We start from the raw sequence: 15,325 nt of genomic DNA, 5'->3' as shown, positions 1-15,325 counted from the left end.
ATAATAAATTAACCCGTGGCATGACGTCGACGCGGGAACGATAGGGGTCGCGTGACCCGCACGGCGCGCATCAAACATTTTTTAATATAAGTAAGCTGTTCTCATATCAACAGGGGACTCTATTGTTCGTAGGCATAAAACTTTCCGACTACAGTTAAATACGCTATGGCACTTATTAGAATCACAATAATGCGGCTTCGTTCTACTCGTATTCCTTCGCTTTTATGATTCTTGTCTGATATACTTACACTATGCACTCGACCAACACTAGCGGTATAAAATGTTTTCGGATTAGGATTCCGGTGGGAGACACAGACGAATAAACCGGCCAAGTGCGAGTCGGACTCGCGCACAGAGGGTTCCGCACCATCAACAAAAAATAGAGCAAAACAAGCAAAAAACGGTCACCCATCCAAGTACTGACCCCGCCCGACGTTGCTTAACTTCGGTCAAAAATCACGTTTGTTGTATGGGAGCTAGGGCTTCCAAATACCGGACTTCTCACAATACCGGTATTAATACCGAAACTGTCTTCATCAATCCCGGGATCCCGGTATTGGATATGAATCGCTTAAAAATGTATAGTTTTATTAAAAAGGGGACTTAGAAAAGCTCACTGGAATACCAGATATGTCCTAAAAGCTATTACAACAATAAACAATCAATGCCGCCATCTGCAATAATTTTATTTCACACTCCGGCAATCATCTTATCCAATTTGTTGACTTTACCTCACCAGTCACATTTGTAGTCCAACTTAACCAAATTCCCGTCAAAATTGGTTTGCCATTATTACAGTTATCCTTGCTCTTTCGTTTTATTTTTTGATAAAATTATAAGAAATAATTATGTTATGTTAATGTCACTATCATCATATTCATCACTCACATAACTTCAGGATTCATCCACCACCAACCACCAAATATTTATCTGACGCATTAGGCAAAGATCTTGTTTCAATAATAAAACGCGGGCAACGATTTTGATAGCAAACGCAGTACGCAGTGCAAGTGTTATTTGTACGTCATAATTTCATAGAAGTTTGACGTTTAATATAACACTTGGACTGCGCGTGCTATCAAAATCGTTGCATACTTTTCTTAGTCTAACTCTAGATGCGTCTGACGTTTAGTAAGCTTTTTGATACAGCCGAATATAATGGGTTTAAAGGGTTTATACTGCGCATTTCCCTCATTTTTTTAAATACCGGGATCCTGGTATTGCCTTTAAAAATACCGGTATTGAAAAATGCGTTTAAAACAACGGGATCCCGGTATCCCGAAATACCGGGATCCCGGTATTGGAAGCCCTAATGGGAGCCCCACTTAAATCTTTATTTTATTCTGTTTTTAGTATTTGTTGTTATAGCGGCAACAGAAATACATCATCTGTGAAAATTTCAACTGTCTAGCTATCACGGTTCGTGAGATACAGCCTGGTGACAGACGGACGGACGGACGGACGGATGGACGGACGGACGGACGGACGGACAGCGGAGTCTTAGTAATAGGGTCCCGTTTTTACCCTTTGGGTACGGAACCCTAAAAAGGTGGGAGAGTAGGAACTTGGTAGGAACCATCTTTGATATTATGGTAATATTAAGATGATACAAAAATAATCTCATCTAATAAATCATTAAAACTTGAGTCTTAAGACGAAAGGAGACGACCGCCCGCCTTTGCATACAAATGTAGTCCCAATTTTCCTCTCTGGGTTATATTCGATGTATTTTAATCATATAACTTGGTCAAGCAGATCTTGTCAGTAGATAAAGGCGGCAAATTTGAAAAATGTAGGCACGAAGGGATATCGTCCCATATAAACTTTTATTTCGCGCCTTTTTTTACTGACAAGGTTTGCTTGACCAGCAGTTATTAGCCCCTTTGATACTGCACGCCGTTGTGACACGTTAACAGTTAGTAAACTTAGAAGACATAGATAGGGAACAAAGAGAATATAAGCACTACGATAGGGAGTTGTTTTTGATATCTTCAAATTTGTTCATCATTTTGATTAACATTGTTTTACCATCGCTTTTAAATTGTCCGTCCATGTTTCAAATTTTTTCAATAAACCGCGAGTGACAATTTGAATTGACGTACGCAGGGCGCGCCAAGGCCCCAACGTGTCTGTTCTCTTTGACGGCGCAGGAACTAGTATCACTTCTCTCTCCTCCCTCTTGTGAAAATGCCACTTGTCAAAAAAGGACAACTATACTGTTAACAAGACGAACTTCAAATCCAGTTGCCGTTTTGGTGGTTACAAAGTTGTGTATGTGTGCGTAAAAACGTCTATGTGTGCATTTTTAGGGACGTCAAAAGTCGATTTTAATCATGTTATATATCGATAAACGCTACACAGCGGAATGAAAAAGCGATTAATTAAAGCTTCAATTTCTTCGTTAAAAATAAACAAGATTGAAATGCTAATGGATTATGAATATATTATAATGTAATAAAATGATTCAATTATTGCGGAACACATATTTTAGTACGTATTTATGTATTGTAATTAAAAATCTGAACTTTCCCAGCTTTCCCTTCGTTCCCTGCTGTGGCGTGACGATAAAATCGTGATCTGATAACCACGATAAAGAGTAAAAGCGTTTTTTGTTCATTTTAGGTATCGGTAAACTTTTCAAGTAAAATTCAAATTGCAAGAAATGTCGATAGTTTATCGATATGACTTTATCGACATGGCTACAGCAAGGTGGTTACATATTGTTAATCGTACATAAAAACAAAGTGGCAACAGTGACAGCTCGCACAGGGTCCATCTTTACAAATATTATATCTTTTGATTCGATGTACATTGCTGCTTTTCTTAGCGCAATACTGCTCTTTGAGTGTTGCCCTACTTTAGTTTGCTTTATAGGCAGATTAGACTGCGAGCCACGAGACGAGCCGCGAGCCGCGCCACGAGACGCGAGTGTAAGCGGTGGGCTCGCGGCTCGTCTCGTGGCTCCTTCGTGGCTCGCAAGCTCGTCGAGCTAATATAATTTAAACACTAAGTACACTAACGGCACAGCATAAGGTTTATAACCGAATGACAAGCCGAACGCGAGTGTAAGCGGTGGACTCGCGTCTCGTGGCGCGGCTCACGGCTCGTCTCGTGGCTCTCGCGAGAGTCTAATCTGCGTATTACATTGCTACTGACAAGATTTGGTTGACGGACTATATATGCCGACTTTGATTTTTTTCGATTGTTTCATTATTCTATTAGAGTTAGGAGCAAATATAGTTTGTCAAAGGACTGTCTCATTTCATACATAGAAAGAAATAATCATACTATAGCTGGTCAACCAAATCTTGTCAGTAAAAAAAGGCGCGAAATTCAAATTTTCTATAGGACTATATCCCTTCGCGCCTACATTTTTCAAATTTGCCGCCTTTTTCTACTGTCAAGATCTGGTTGACCAAGTATATATTTGTCTTACAAAAGAAAAGGATGGGTATAGTTTTCCTGGTTCTTACTGATTGACAAATTTGACCAACTATAATTAAAAAAACTAAAAAAATCATACGGTCGGGCATAGAGTCTGTGCGGAAAGAGAAGAGGCGTAAAATATATGGAGCCCAATACATTCAACGACTCTTCTCTTTCCGCACTGACTCTGACGAAAATACTTATAGTGTGTCAAATGACTGTCTTATTTCAAACATAGACAGAGGGGCTCATACTATCTTTGTCTTACACTACTACACTAGTACTAGCACCCAAAAGAAAAGGATGAGTATAGTTTTTTTTGTTCCTATTTACTGACAAGATCTGGTTGACCCAGTATACATTGGGTGCGGCGCAACGTTGCCTTGGTGCGGTGCGGTAGTGTGTTATGGCTTTAAAACTGAATGATTTTTGCAGGTGACATAAAGCAAAGAGTAGTATAATATATAGTGTGTCAAAGGACTGTCTTATTTCAAACATAGACAGAGAGAGTCATACTATCTTTGTCTTACACTTGTACTAGCACCCAAAAGAAAAGGATGAGTATAGTTTTTTTGTTCCTATTTACTGACAAATGGGTTTGACCATCTATATATAGCCGGTCAACCAAATCTTGTCAGTAAAAAAAGGCGCGAAATTCAAATTTTCAATGGGACTATATCCCTTCGCGCCTACATTTTTCAAATTTGCCGCCTTTTTCTACTGTCAAGATCTGGTTGACCAAGTATATATGAGACCATATGAGACACAAAGTTGACATAAAGTAACAATAGTATAATTTTTAGTACGTATTTATGTATTGTAATTAAAAATCTGAACTTTCCCTTCTAGGCGGGTCAGCACAGTTCATAATGTATGAGAGCTTTACATGAATTCTCACACTAGAAATTTTTTGAGATGTGATAACCTATGTTGCAAATACTATATTTAAAAAAAAATCTCCACAAAATATGTCACATGGTTTTAATAAATCCAAACTATTATTAAAATAGAAAAAATATATCAAAACATGAATCCGACACTCGAGATTTTTTAATATGCAGTTCTCAAACATATACTCATTATGTATTTATATTTTCTCCCAGCTTGACACCAAAACCAGCTCCCAATAATTTTCTTTATTAAAAATATTTTTTTATATAAAAATAACAACTATGTGTACATAACAATTACATGTTAATTAAGCTCTGTATATTTACTATATCCTACAAAAAAATCTCTCACGTAAATTAATCCATTTAATTACTATTAACCATTTTTGTTTTGAAAATGTTTTCGTTGCTTCGAGAAAATGGACAGTGGGTTTGTTTTTCACTTTCTCAAATCTCTTTCTCATGTTAGTGTAACAACAAAAAATCTCCCACGTATATGTAATATTGTATGGAATAAAACCATTATTAAATCATCCAAGCTATTTAAATTACCCTAAATGGCGGGTACTGATTCACTGTAGAGAACGTTTTATCGACTTCCATATCTCCGTCTCACTTCAATGTTCGCGGCAGACGATTGTTCCGCTTCAACAGCCGAGAGTTCGCGATCCGGTCGACCGTTAATTCTCCCATGACTATCTTACCCAGTTTCATCGGTATGCGTTGCGCGCTTACTTAACACACCTCAGGCCAAGCTCCTATAAAACGCGCAATGCATGCATGCATTGCGGTATCTCCTATACGTCACATATGTCAGCTATGAGGCTATGACATGGCTATGACAGACTGTGGCAGTTAGTTCCAAAGAAGTATACAGACTTGTCTACCCACCATAAAGTTTAGCGTAAAGAGAATATATCACTCCTTAGTGAAAAACCATACGGTTTGTGCGAAGTTGAGCGTTATGTCAATGCTAATAAAGATGATGGTTTGACTTACGGAAATGAATAATATAATATCATTTTATTTTATATTTCCAATTCCCGTTTCATTTACACCCAATATTAAATCTTTTTCCGTAATAAAATGCGTATATAATTACTGTCATCATCTGTATTTATTTTATTTCTTTAACCCCCGTTATTCATAAACGCGCTACAAACCTCAATTAGCTAATAATAGTAATAATCGTTTGTCCTTATCTGTCACTTTAACTTATGTATTTGTAAGTAAGGGATAAACATAATTAAACTAAATCAGGCCCGTAAAGTTTATGAATAAAGTGGTTAATCTTTATTGCACAAAAGAAAAACCTTATAGTACAAGAGGCGGACTTAATGCCATAAGGAATTCTCTACCAGTTAACGATGGCTTGTCCTCCGGCCCATTTGATCGATGACCTCCTTTGATTATTTATTTTTAATGGACGCCAAAATCTAGACAGGAACTTCGATTTTGACATTTACCACAGTAATGCAGTCGGTAGCAATGTTGCGCTTCAAAATTGCTGCAGTCGACTGCATTGCTGTAGAAAACGTGAAAAAGGTCATTCAAAGGGTAATAGGGTTATATACACCGCGGGATTTAATAACCCGAAAGATTTAAACCAACGATTTTAGAGCCTAATTAGAGTATATAAAGTTATATAACACATAGTCCAAAAACCCTTAATTTAAGAGATATTAATTATTTAAAACAAATCACAAGTAAAAAAATCTCAATTCTAACACACCCTTATGCGTGACGTAGCCACCAACTAATTTTACACGCAGACGCACTAACTACATGGTTATTAGCCAGTTTCACTTAATTAAGTTTGAGATCCTACAAAAAGGTTTCACTACCGAATTTTTGTTCTGTTCTCAATCACGAGAGTACAAACTATTTACCTTTACGATAACTGGCTGATAGTTTGACGAAAATGACGAAATTGATGTCAATAAAATGACATATTTCATATGTCACACAAGATATGCGCAAGATAACATCTCATCCAGCCATTCTAACAAAAAAAAAAAAAAAATAACATCTTTAAATTTGATTGACTGTAATAAATAAAATTCATTTAGCTGATATTCACTTTGTGTACGGATTTGGAAACCCGAAGAACTATGTGCTTCCGGCACGACGGACCCACTTCAGCCTAGAAGTTCGTAAATTGGCTAGACGAACAATACCCTGAGAGGTGGATTGGCCGTGGAAGCAACGTCCTAACCTGGCCCGCCCGGTCACCCGACTTAACGCCATTGGTTTTTTTCTATGGGGAACTCTGAAAGATAAGGAAGGAATACTCAACACCAGTGAACTCTGGAGAAGAATTATTAATAAAAATTCGAACGGCTTCCGAAGAAATAAAGAACACTTTTGTAAACCTAAATAATGAAATCCGTTTAAAATTAAATCTTTGTGCTGAAAACGGTGGTACACACTTCGAAAACCTAATTCATTAAATTAATAAAAAAGCGTAATTGTTTAACATAGTTGTTTATTTTACTTTACTCAGTATAAATCAACACATCGAGAATTTAAAATACGTACTGATAAGCATGATCGATATTTTAACAAAAGGTCATTCAAGTAATCATCCCTTTCCAGCTGTAGTATGAGTTAAAACAATAAGAGGCATGATTTCTTTCGGATATAATCATGGTTAATGGCTTTGGTTACCTCACTCAAAGGAAAAGATTTTATCGCAAAGTTTCAACAATAATAACTGCACTATACCTACTGTTGTAGTAATTAATAAAGTTTTGATACAATTTGTGGTATTTTGAGGTGCCAATCAATTGAAATAATTTCAACGTAAACATGATCCTAGACATAACTTGACACTTCTTGTCATGGAACACATGTCACTGCATTCGCCGTGCATCGTATGATATCGGAGTGATTCATGAAATGTCATGCTCGCTCTCTGTTTCTCTACTTGAGATTAATTAAACTCGCTCACTCTCTGAATAAAGGTTTGTTCACAAAGAAGCGATAAATTAATATGATTTAATTTGTACTGAAATAGTAGTTTAATTAAAATATATAATTGGACCCATGTTGATATAACATTATTTACTCGTACTGTCGTCAAAAATACGTGATTTAAATCTTTCGGGTTATTAAATCCCGCGGTGTATAAAATGAAATGATGCATTAATAAAACTTTAGTTAATTAACAATATTATATTAAATCATTAACAACTTTGACAGCACGATCTCTTCGCAGGTAGGTGCTCTACAAGGAGTTTATATTACAACATTATTTCCAAGAAATAATCTCTCATTGTTACGAAAATGTTGGTAGGGTGGCTTTAGGTTACTTTTCGTTCATATCGTCTTGGATATGGGTGAACATGGTGTTAATACACTCAGTATCAATCAACCTGTAAAGATATTGTAGCCTGGCCTTTTCTCGAAAAGTCTTCTAGAAAAATTTACGCTCATGTCGTCTCGGATATGAGTATATTTGGTATCAGTGCATTCAGTATAATATCCTGAACACAAATATATGAGATGACAAGTGCGAAAGTGGTGAGGGTAGTTGCTATGACGCAAAGTTTTTACCATTTTTCTTTTAAACATACCATGTGGGGTACCAAATGAAAGGGCCTTGTAAGTAGATCACAAATATATAACACACTGTAACACTTTTACTACTTAATCCAACAAATTATTTGAAAACGTTCAAAAATTTCACAATGAGTTGAATTCCAACTGCTCTAAATTGACTAAGATAACTTGATCCCAAGTTTCCTTGCAATTATACGTAATCGAGGGCCAGGCTCATACTAGTTCTCATGTCGCGATGCGCTAACGCTAACAAAAACTAAGCGTTACGAATTGCTGACATTTGCTTCTTTTAGTTTCACTCTACTCAAGCATCGGATGACAGGATCGTTGAAAAGGACAAACATATCCTTTGACGTTACGTTACTCTTCTCGTGAATTGTCAAATTTTAAAATTCGAAATTAGCTTTGGAATTTGTCCGGGTGGCTATTCGAAGTATAACTTGGTGGACGGTACTTACTAACCAAATAAGCTTGAGATCCAGTATCATAGATAGTTGTAAGACTTCAAGGGTCTATTTATATCTGACTGTGCATCCTATATTCTAAACGTTTTGTGAATAGATATAAAAATTGACACCTATCATTTTTCACATAAACACAGACACTTTATGCATTGAATTATTAAACCTTAACGCAATGCCATAAGTCATAAGGTATATTTTCCTAATATACCTTGATGCTAATTCGAACTTTGTTATAAAAGATGTCATTTTATATCATTCGCGCGTGCATTTCACTCGTACTAGATGAAATATGTATTGGTGCGAGCGAGACGGTTGGGCGAATGATAACAAAATGATATCTTTTTGACATCTTAAACAAAGTTTGACTTGGCCTCTGTGGAAGCCTGGAAATACAGCATACTTCATTGACTTTTTATGCTGGAAATTGATTTAATAATTGCGAGAAAAATAAGTATGTTATTCTTCAATAACTTGTACACTTACTGTCAAAAAACTAGAAGTGTCCATTAACTGTGTAGAACATTATTTGCTGTTTGTTTCCAATATCATGCTGCTATTCTGCGAATATAGCAGTTCCTCAGGCAGATAAATTAAACATGATCGAAACAAATACTATTAACCACAATAGTAAACTTTTCTCTCAGTGTGGGATATTCTCGGTCATAAAAAACTTACAAAGTTATTGTTTTTTTCATTAAATCTATAACTAATATTATTGTCGGGAGAAATTCTGACCGTGTAGTCGTGTAAGCTTCATAGCCCATTCTTCAAAAAATCTCTAGTGTGAAATTACTGTTTAGGTAGTATAAAATATAAAATAAAAAAAATGTTATTTCTCAAAAACGGGAACAGATATCAAGTTGTTAATTCGCAGCCGGGTATTCAATATGATATATAATTCACCCGTGTAGAAACATTTGACTGTGCAATTAATGTAACTTTAACTTTATATTGACTCCACTATTCGTTCCCGCTGTGGCGTGACGATAAAATCGTGATCTGATAACCACGATAAAGAGTAAAAGCGTTTTTTGTTCATTTTAGGTATCGGTAAACTTTTCAAGTAAAATTCAAATTGCAAGAAATGTCGATAGTTTATCGATATGACTTTATCGACATGGCCACAGCAAGGTGGTTACATATTGTTAATCGTACATAAAAACAAAGTGGCAACAGTGACAGCTCGCTTAGGGTCCATCTTTACAAATATTATATCTTTTGATTCGATGTACATTGCTGCTTTTCTTAGCGCAATACTGCTCTTTGAGTGTTGCCCTACTTTAGTTTGCTTTATAGGCAGATTAGACCGGTAAATGTGACTTGTGTAATAAACTTTTGAATTTTAAATTATGAAATATCAACTATCTTTTCTTTCCCATTTATACTTACCTTGTTATTTTATTTTATCCGGTATGTAATAAGCTACTTTATTATAATTTTCTTGTTAAAATCATTCTTGGATATCATTGTATCGTACTTACGTTACCTGTTGGACTTTAAAATATCTGCTTGCCAATATTTCCACAGCAAGCAAATATTATAATAAAGTTGTTGATTAATGGGTAAGAAGAGCAAAACTCTTGATATAACAAATTATATATGACCCTGTTTACACATTGATTAATGTTTAGTGTGAGTTTATACATTTGTAGCAAATGTATGAACTCATATTAAACATTAATCAATGTGTAAACAGGCCCTGTAGGTATGAATATTGACGTTAATATTGTGTGTTCAGATTTACAGATGGCGCTTCAAAATGGATACAAAAAAGTTCCACGAGAGGGCTCTCTTTCTCATATATATATTATACTACTCTTTGGATTAGACTCTCGCGCGAGCCACGAGACGAGCCCAAACCATCCCTGAACGCTCCCCTGTGACATGACAGCTGACTGTTCTGTCAATGTCATCGGCGACACTAGTGAAGATTCATTTATAACCTAGAAAAATCAAAGAAGTACATTGTACTACACAAAAACTATTGCAATAATATTATTTAAAAATATTGAATTGGTGTTAACAGTTCCTTTCAAACATGACCATCGTAGAATATGTGACTTCGCTAGCCCAAAACCCTTATTTCGGGGCGGGTTTTGGATTGTTCGGCGTTGGAGCGAGTGCTGCAATTTTACGGAAAGGATTTCAAACCTCTATGATATTATTTCGACGGCACTGCATGATCACACTTGAAGTGCCATGCAGAGACAAGTCTTACCAATGGTTACTACAGTGGATAACTCAGAAAGGCGCCAAACAGACGCAACATTTAAGTGTAGAAACATCTTTCCTCCAGAAGGACACCGGACAAATCAAAACTAAATACGACTTTATTCCTAGTGTAGGTCAGCATTTTTTCAGGTAAATCATATCCAGAAGTAACGTGCACTCATGGTACTTCACTGTTGTCTCTAGAAAGCTATCAATTTGGAATGTAACTTTAAATCAAAAGTTCCCAGAATAAATGGCTAAAATTTATATTAAAGAAAAAAAGTATATTTAATATTTGCCTTTAACTTCAAATTGATCATAGCCAAGAGTTAACATGGACAGATGACAAAGCCAGAAATTTCATCTCAAGATCTTGTTATATAATGATATTGTTTTTCCCTTTAATTAACTACTCCAATGTTTATTACACTAATCCTGATTGCAGATATCGTGGAGCCTGGATCAAAGTAGACCGCACCAGGGAACAACATACTCTGGATTTACATATGGGTGTTCCATGGGAAACTGTCACCTTGACATCCTTTGGCAGCAATAAGCAGCTATATTATGACATTCTTGAGGAAGGTAAACCGTAACAACCTTTGATGAAATATTCATACTTTAACAAAGTCCTTTATATTGATTTCTATAAACGAATATAGTTGTTTCAAATGAAACAATAAACAAAAAAGTTGGGATACCCTTAAAAAATCCAACTATACCTAAATTTTTATGAAAAAGCTCATGTTTAGGTATCTGAATTTTATTGAAATCATTACCAATAATCTTAAATTTGACAATAACATGAAACAAAGGAATTAAACTGTACTTACAGGTTTAACTTTTTCATTTACAGCTCGGACAATGGCGCTGAAGCAGCATGAAGGCATGACCATCATGTACACAGCGATGGGGGCAGAGTGGCGACCATTCGGGCACCCGCGGCGCAGGCGCCCTTTGCACAGTGTAGTCTTACGCGCGGGCTTGACAGACAGAATCCTGGAGGACTGTCTGGACTTCATCAACCATCCACAATGGTATACGGAAAGAGGGATACCTTACAGAAGAGGTAACTATTGCAGTTCATTAACAATAACAAGTTGTTAGTTCATATTATTGGCAACAAAGCCCTTATTGCCAACAGTATACATTAATTAATAGTTACTGCCAATCTGCTAGTGATCATTTTGTGACTAAATATGTCCCTGTTGCTAATATTACTAAGGCTGTTTTTAAAAACTCAGCTTGACCAATTTGTATTTTAACAACGCACAGATAAGCTTTGGTAAGAAAACAGAAAAATCCCATTTATTTTATGTTTTCTTCTTCTTACATTATAACATTACTATCTCTATATTTTCAGGTTATCTGCTGTATGGTCCACCTGGTTGTGGAAAGTCATCATTCATTATGGCCTTAGCTGGAGAATTGGAGTATAACATCTGTGTACTTAATTTATCTGAAAGGGGACTTACCGATGACAGACTAAACCATCTACTGAGGTTTGACTTCTTTGATCTAACATAATTAAATATAATAATTATAAGTGTGATGATGCTCTTATTTTTACATGTAACATGCTGATATGTTCTTGAGAATTTCTTCCTATGCATGTATGCACTAACCTAGATTAGCTCAACACTATTTTACATGTGCGCCACAATGGAGACATCTAATCATTGTGTGGACGTCAACTTTTCTCAGTCCAGGTGGAATTAAATCTAATGTGAACATCAAAAAGATGACCACACATTTTGTTTGTATATAGGAACTAGTTACATCTGTGATACAATTTGCAGCGTTGCCCCACAACAGTCGATAATCCTACTGGAAGACATCGACGCGGCATTCGTGTCGCGCGAGGAGACGCCCTCGCAGAAGGCGGCGTACGACGGTCTCAACCGCGTCACCTTCAGCGGACTGCTCAACTGCCTGGATGGCGTTGCTTCCACGGAGGCGAGGATAGTCTTCATGACCACTAATTACTTGGAAAGGTATTCAATAAGTCTACGACATCGAAGGGGCCGATTATTTTGGTCGTTACAACCGATAGTGGCTATACTTACCCAACATTATGCTCATATTATACTAATCTTGAAGGTTTCGTCATTATAAACGGTTTTGAATTAGTAACCTTTAGTGTCCTTTAGTACTATTTACGCTATGCGATTAACAAGCAATATTTGTGTATGTAGAGTACTCGTACATTCTTTAAATTTTTAATTAATAACAAATTATCTTAAAATACAAGGGGGCAATTATTGAGAGGGGCTGACATTAGAACCCTGTAGGTACCCTATTTATAATTTCTTCTTTAAATCACTTGTCATAAAATCGATGTTTATACAATATAGTAGTTAGATCTATTTTAGGTAGGTACCTATTTGACGAGCCGTGATACGTGATAACAGAATGATCCTAATATGTTTTTACATGTAGAACATTAGGTAGGTTAAGTAAGGACAGGGAGGTATCCCTGACTTAATATTGATACCAGATCAAGAAAAAAATTCCAAATTGAACTAAGAGATTTCGAAAAGTTGGGATATTACGCGTTAAAGCAACTTTGCTACCGAGTGAAACACATACTCGTAAATATTCAGCACCAACGCGAGGAAAATACTAAGTGTAAAACATTACAAACCAAATGAACACTATTAAATATTTATTATCAATCAAAATCATCGTTTTGAAAGCAAATTCTACCAATAGTGCCACTTAAACAAGAAACAAGTCAAACTTATTTGCCTTGCCACTCTTGTGGATAAAATGCAACTCTCTCATCAATCTTTGAAGAATAAAGAACCTTTACAAGCTGGTGTAGTAAAAAAAATATGCACATCTCGACCAGTGTCTTTATGCGGTACTGTCGGTTCTACATGGAATTGAAACTGAATTTTCCTTTCAGGTTGGACCCTGCGCTAATTAGGCCCGGCAGAGTCGACATGAAAGAGTACGTGGGCTACTGCGACCAGCAACAAGTTGAACTCATGTTCTTGAGGTTTTACAAAGGGGATGGAGCTGAAGAGCATGCGAGGATCTTTGCCGAGAAGTAAGATATGCATATGATAAAGTAACATAGTAGAAAAATATTGTGCTAACCCGAACTAGAGTCTGTCACACAGAGTTTGCACTGATTTGAATAGGAACAAAGCGAGGAGGTGTCAATGTTAATAATAATAAAAAAATAAACCGGCATATTTTCATAGAAATTTAACATTGTCGCACTTTTTCATAGCAAATGTCATGCAGACCTGGCTTGGTCCGGCACTACCTAGTCTACCTACTCAAAAAAAGAAATGGAACTAAGTATACTATCTTTTAACACATTCAGTGCCGAAAAGCCGACTATCGGGTATTTTATAATTTGGTTCCCAGGCCGAACGACCCGATAGTCGGGATCGTGGTCTACAGCTTTATGACGATTTTTTTGTGACCTGGCGCGGATGTCTTGACTGTCTTGTTTTGCTGCGTGGCAATGAATGTGTTAATGTACGCAGTCATCATTTTACGAAACATTCTAATAATTATTATTTCAGTACATGGGGCTACTTTTACGCACTAGTGTGTAAAATAGCACTTTTCGTGCGTATGTCGAAACTTTAAAGTGCCCTTCTCCCTTCGGTCGTGTTTTAATTTATCGCCACTCGTTTCGAATTTCCTCTTTTTCGCACTTGTATCGAAAATAACTATTAATTGTATTCTTATTTCTTTCAGTGTGATGAGAAATAACAAGAAAGTCAGCCCCGCACAGATCCAAGGCTACTTTATGTTTCACAAGCATTCGCCTCCAACCGAAGTGGTCAAAGATTTCGAGTCGATTTGGACCCTTGGCTAAAATGTACCTACCAACTTGATAAGCTCCAGAAGATCGCTTTGGCCGCTGTCAATCCACTGATCTTATTGGAATCGACAGATTCAAGACGGGACAGGAGGTTTGCCATCGCTCTCGAAGTAGCTCGCTCTTGTCGAATCGAAAAACGCTACGTGCCCAATTTGTAATGCACACGGTCTCTTTTTAACCTCATTAGTTAGAAAGAGATGTTGGTATATATTTTTCAAATTTGCCGCTTTGACCTTGGTGGATACAGGTATACTTGGTGGAACACACCGTGTGTTATGACGCCGTAGTACTTTCCACATGTCGCCACCGTAAAGACGGCCGTCTTTTGCTGCCGCTATATGACGGCCGTCATATGACGGCACCGTTTTCGGAGGAATCCAAAGCTTTATGTACAAAGAGAATCACACACAGTTGTGAAAACAGTATGAAGATTAAAAAAAAAAATTAAAACGAGACTTAATTTTATGGGTGACCTCTCTCCTCGATGCAGATCTACTCTAGCAGAATCTACTGATTTAGAATTAGTTTCGTCAATCGTCAATTCGAATTAATCGATCAATCGTCAATTCGAATTGATTTTTTGCCAACACTGATCCAGACAAGACAATTTTTCGCCAATCCGATCGAATCAGCAGGTGCAGACGACTGGTCTGGCCTGGTGGGTAGTGACCCTGCCTGTTAAGCCGCGGTCCTGGGTTCGAATCCTGGTAAGAGCATTTATTTGTGTGATTAACACAGATATTTGTTCCTGAGTCTTGGGTGTTTTCTATGTATTTGTATATTATATATATCGTTGTCTGAGTACCCACAACACAAGCCTTCTTGAGCTTACTGTGGGACTTAGTCAATCTGTGTAAGAATGTCCTATAATATTTATTTATTTTATTTTATAAATGCCAATTTTCATAGTAATTATCTATGGAATGCAA

General features: G+C 36.7%; 1 protein-coding gene across 1 annotated transcript; it reads left to right on the top strand.

The window, feature by feature from the left end:
* The first annotated feature begins 10,264 nt into the window (after positions 1–10,264).
* Positions 10,265–14,487, top strand: LOC134661877 (mitochondrial chaperone BCS1-like). Its single transcript, XM_063518102.1, has 7 exons — positions 10,265–10,702; positions 10,998–11,137; positions 11,409–11,621; positions 11,916–12,054; positions 12,352–12,546; positions 13,461–13,604; positions 14,270–14,487. The coding sequence occupies exons 1-7, from the start codon at positions 10,380–10,382 to the stop codon at positions 14,388–14,390; spliced, it is 1,275 nt and encodes a 424-aa protein (XP_063374172.1). The 5' UTR covers positions 10,265–10,379; the 3' UTR covers positions 14,391–14,487.
* The last annotated feature ends 838 nt before the right edge of the window (positions 14,488–15,325 follow it).

This window comes from Cydia amplana, chromosome Z (assembly GCF_948474715.1).
Source record: "Cydia amplana chromosome Z, ilCydAmpl1.1, whole genome shotgun sequence".
Taxonomy (NCBI): domain Eukaryota; kingdom Metazoa; phylum Arthropoda; class Insecta; order Lepidoptera; family Tortricidae; genus Cydia; species Cydia amplana.
Note: the sequence above shows the minus strand (reverse complement) of the source record. Positions and strands in the feature narration are given on the sequence as shown.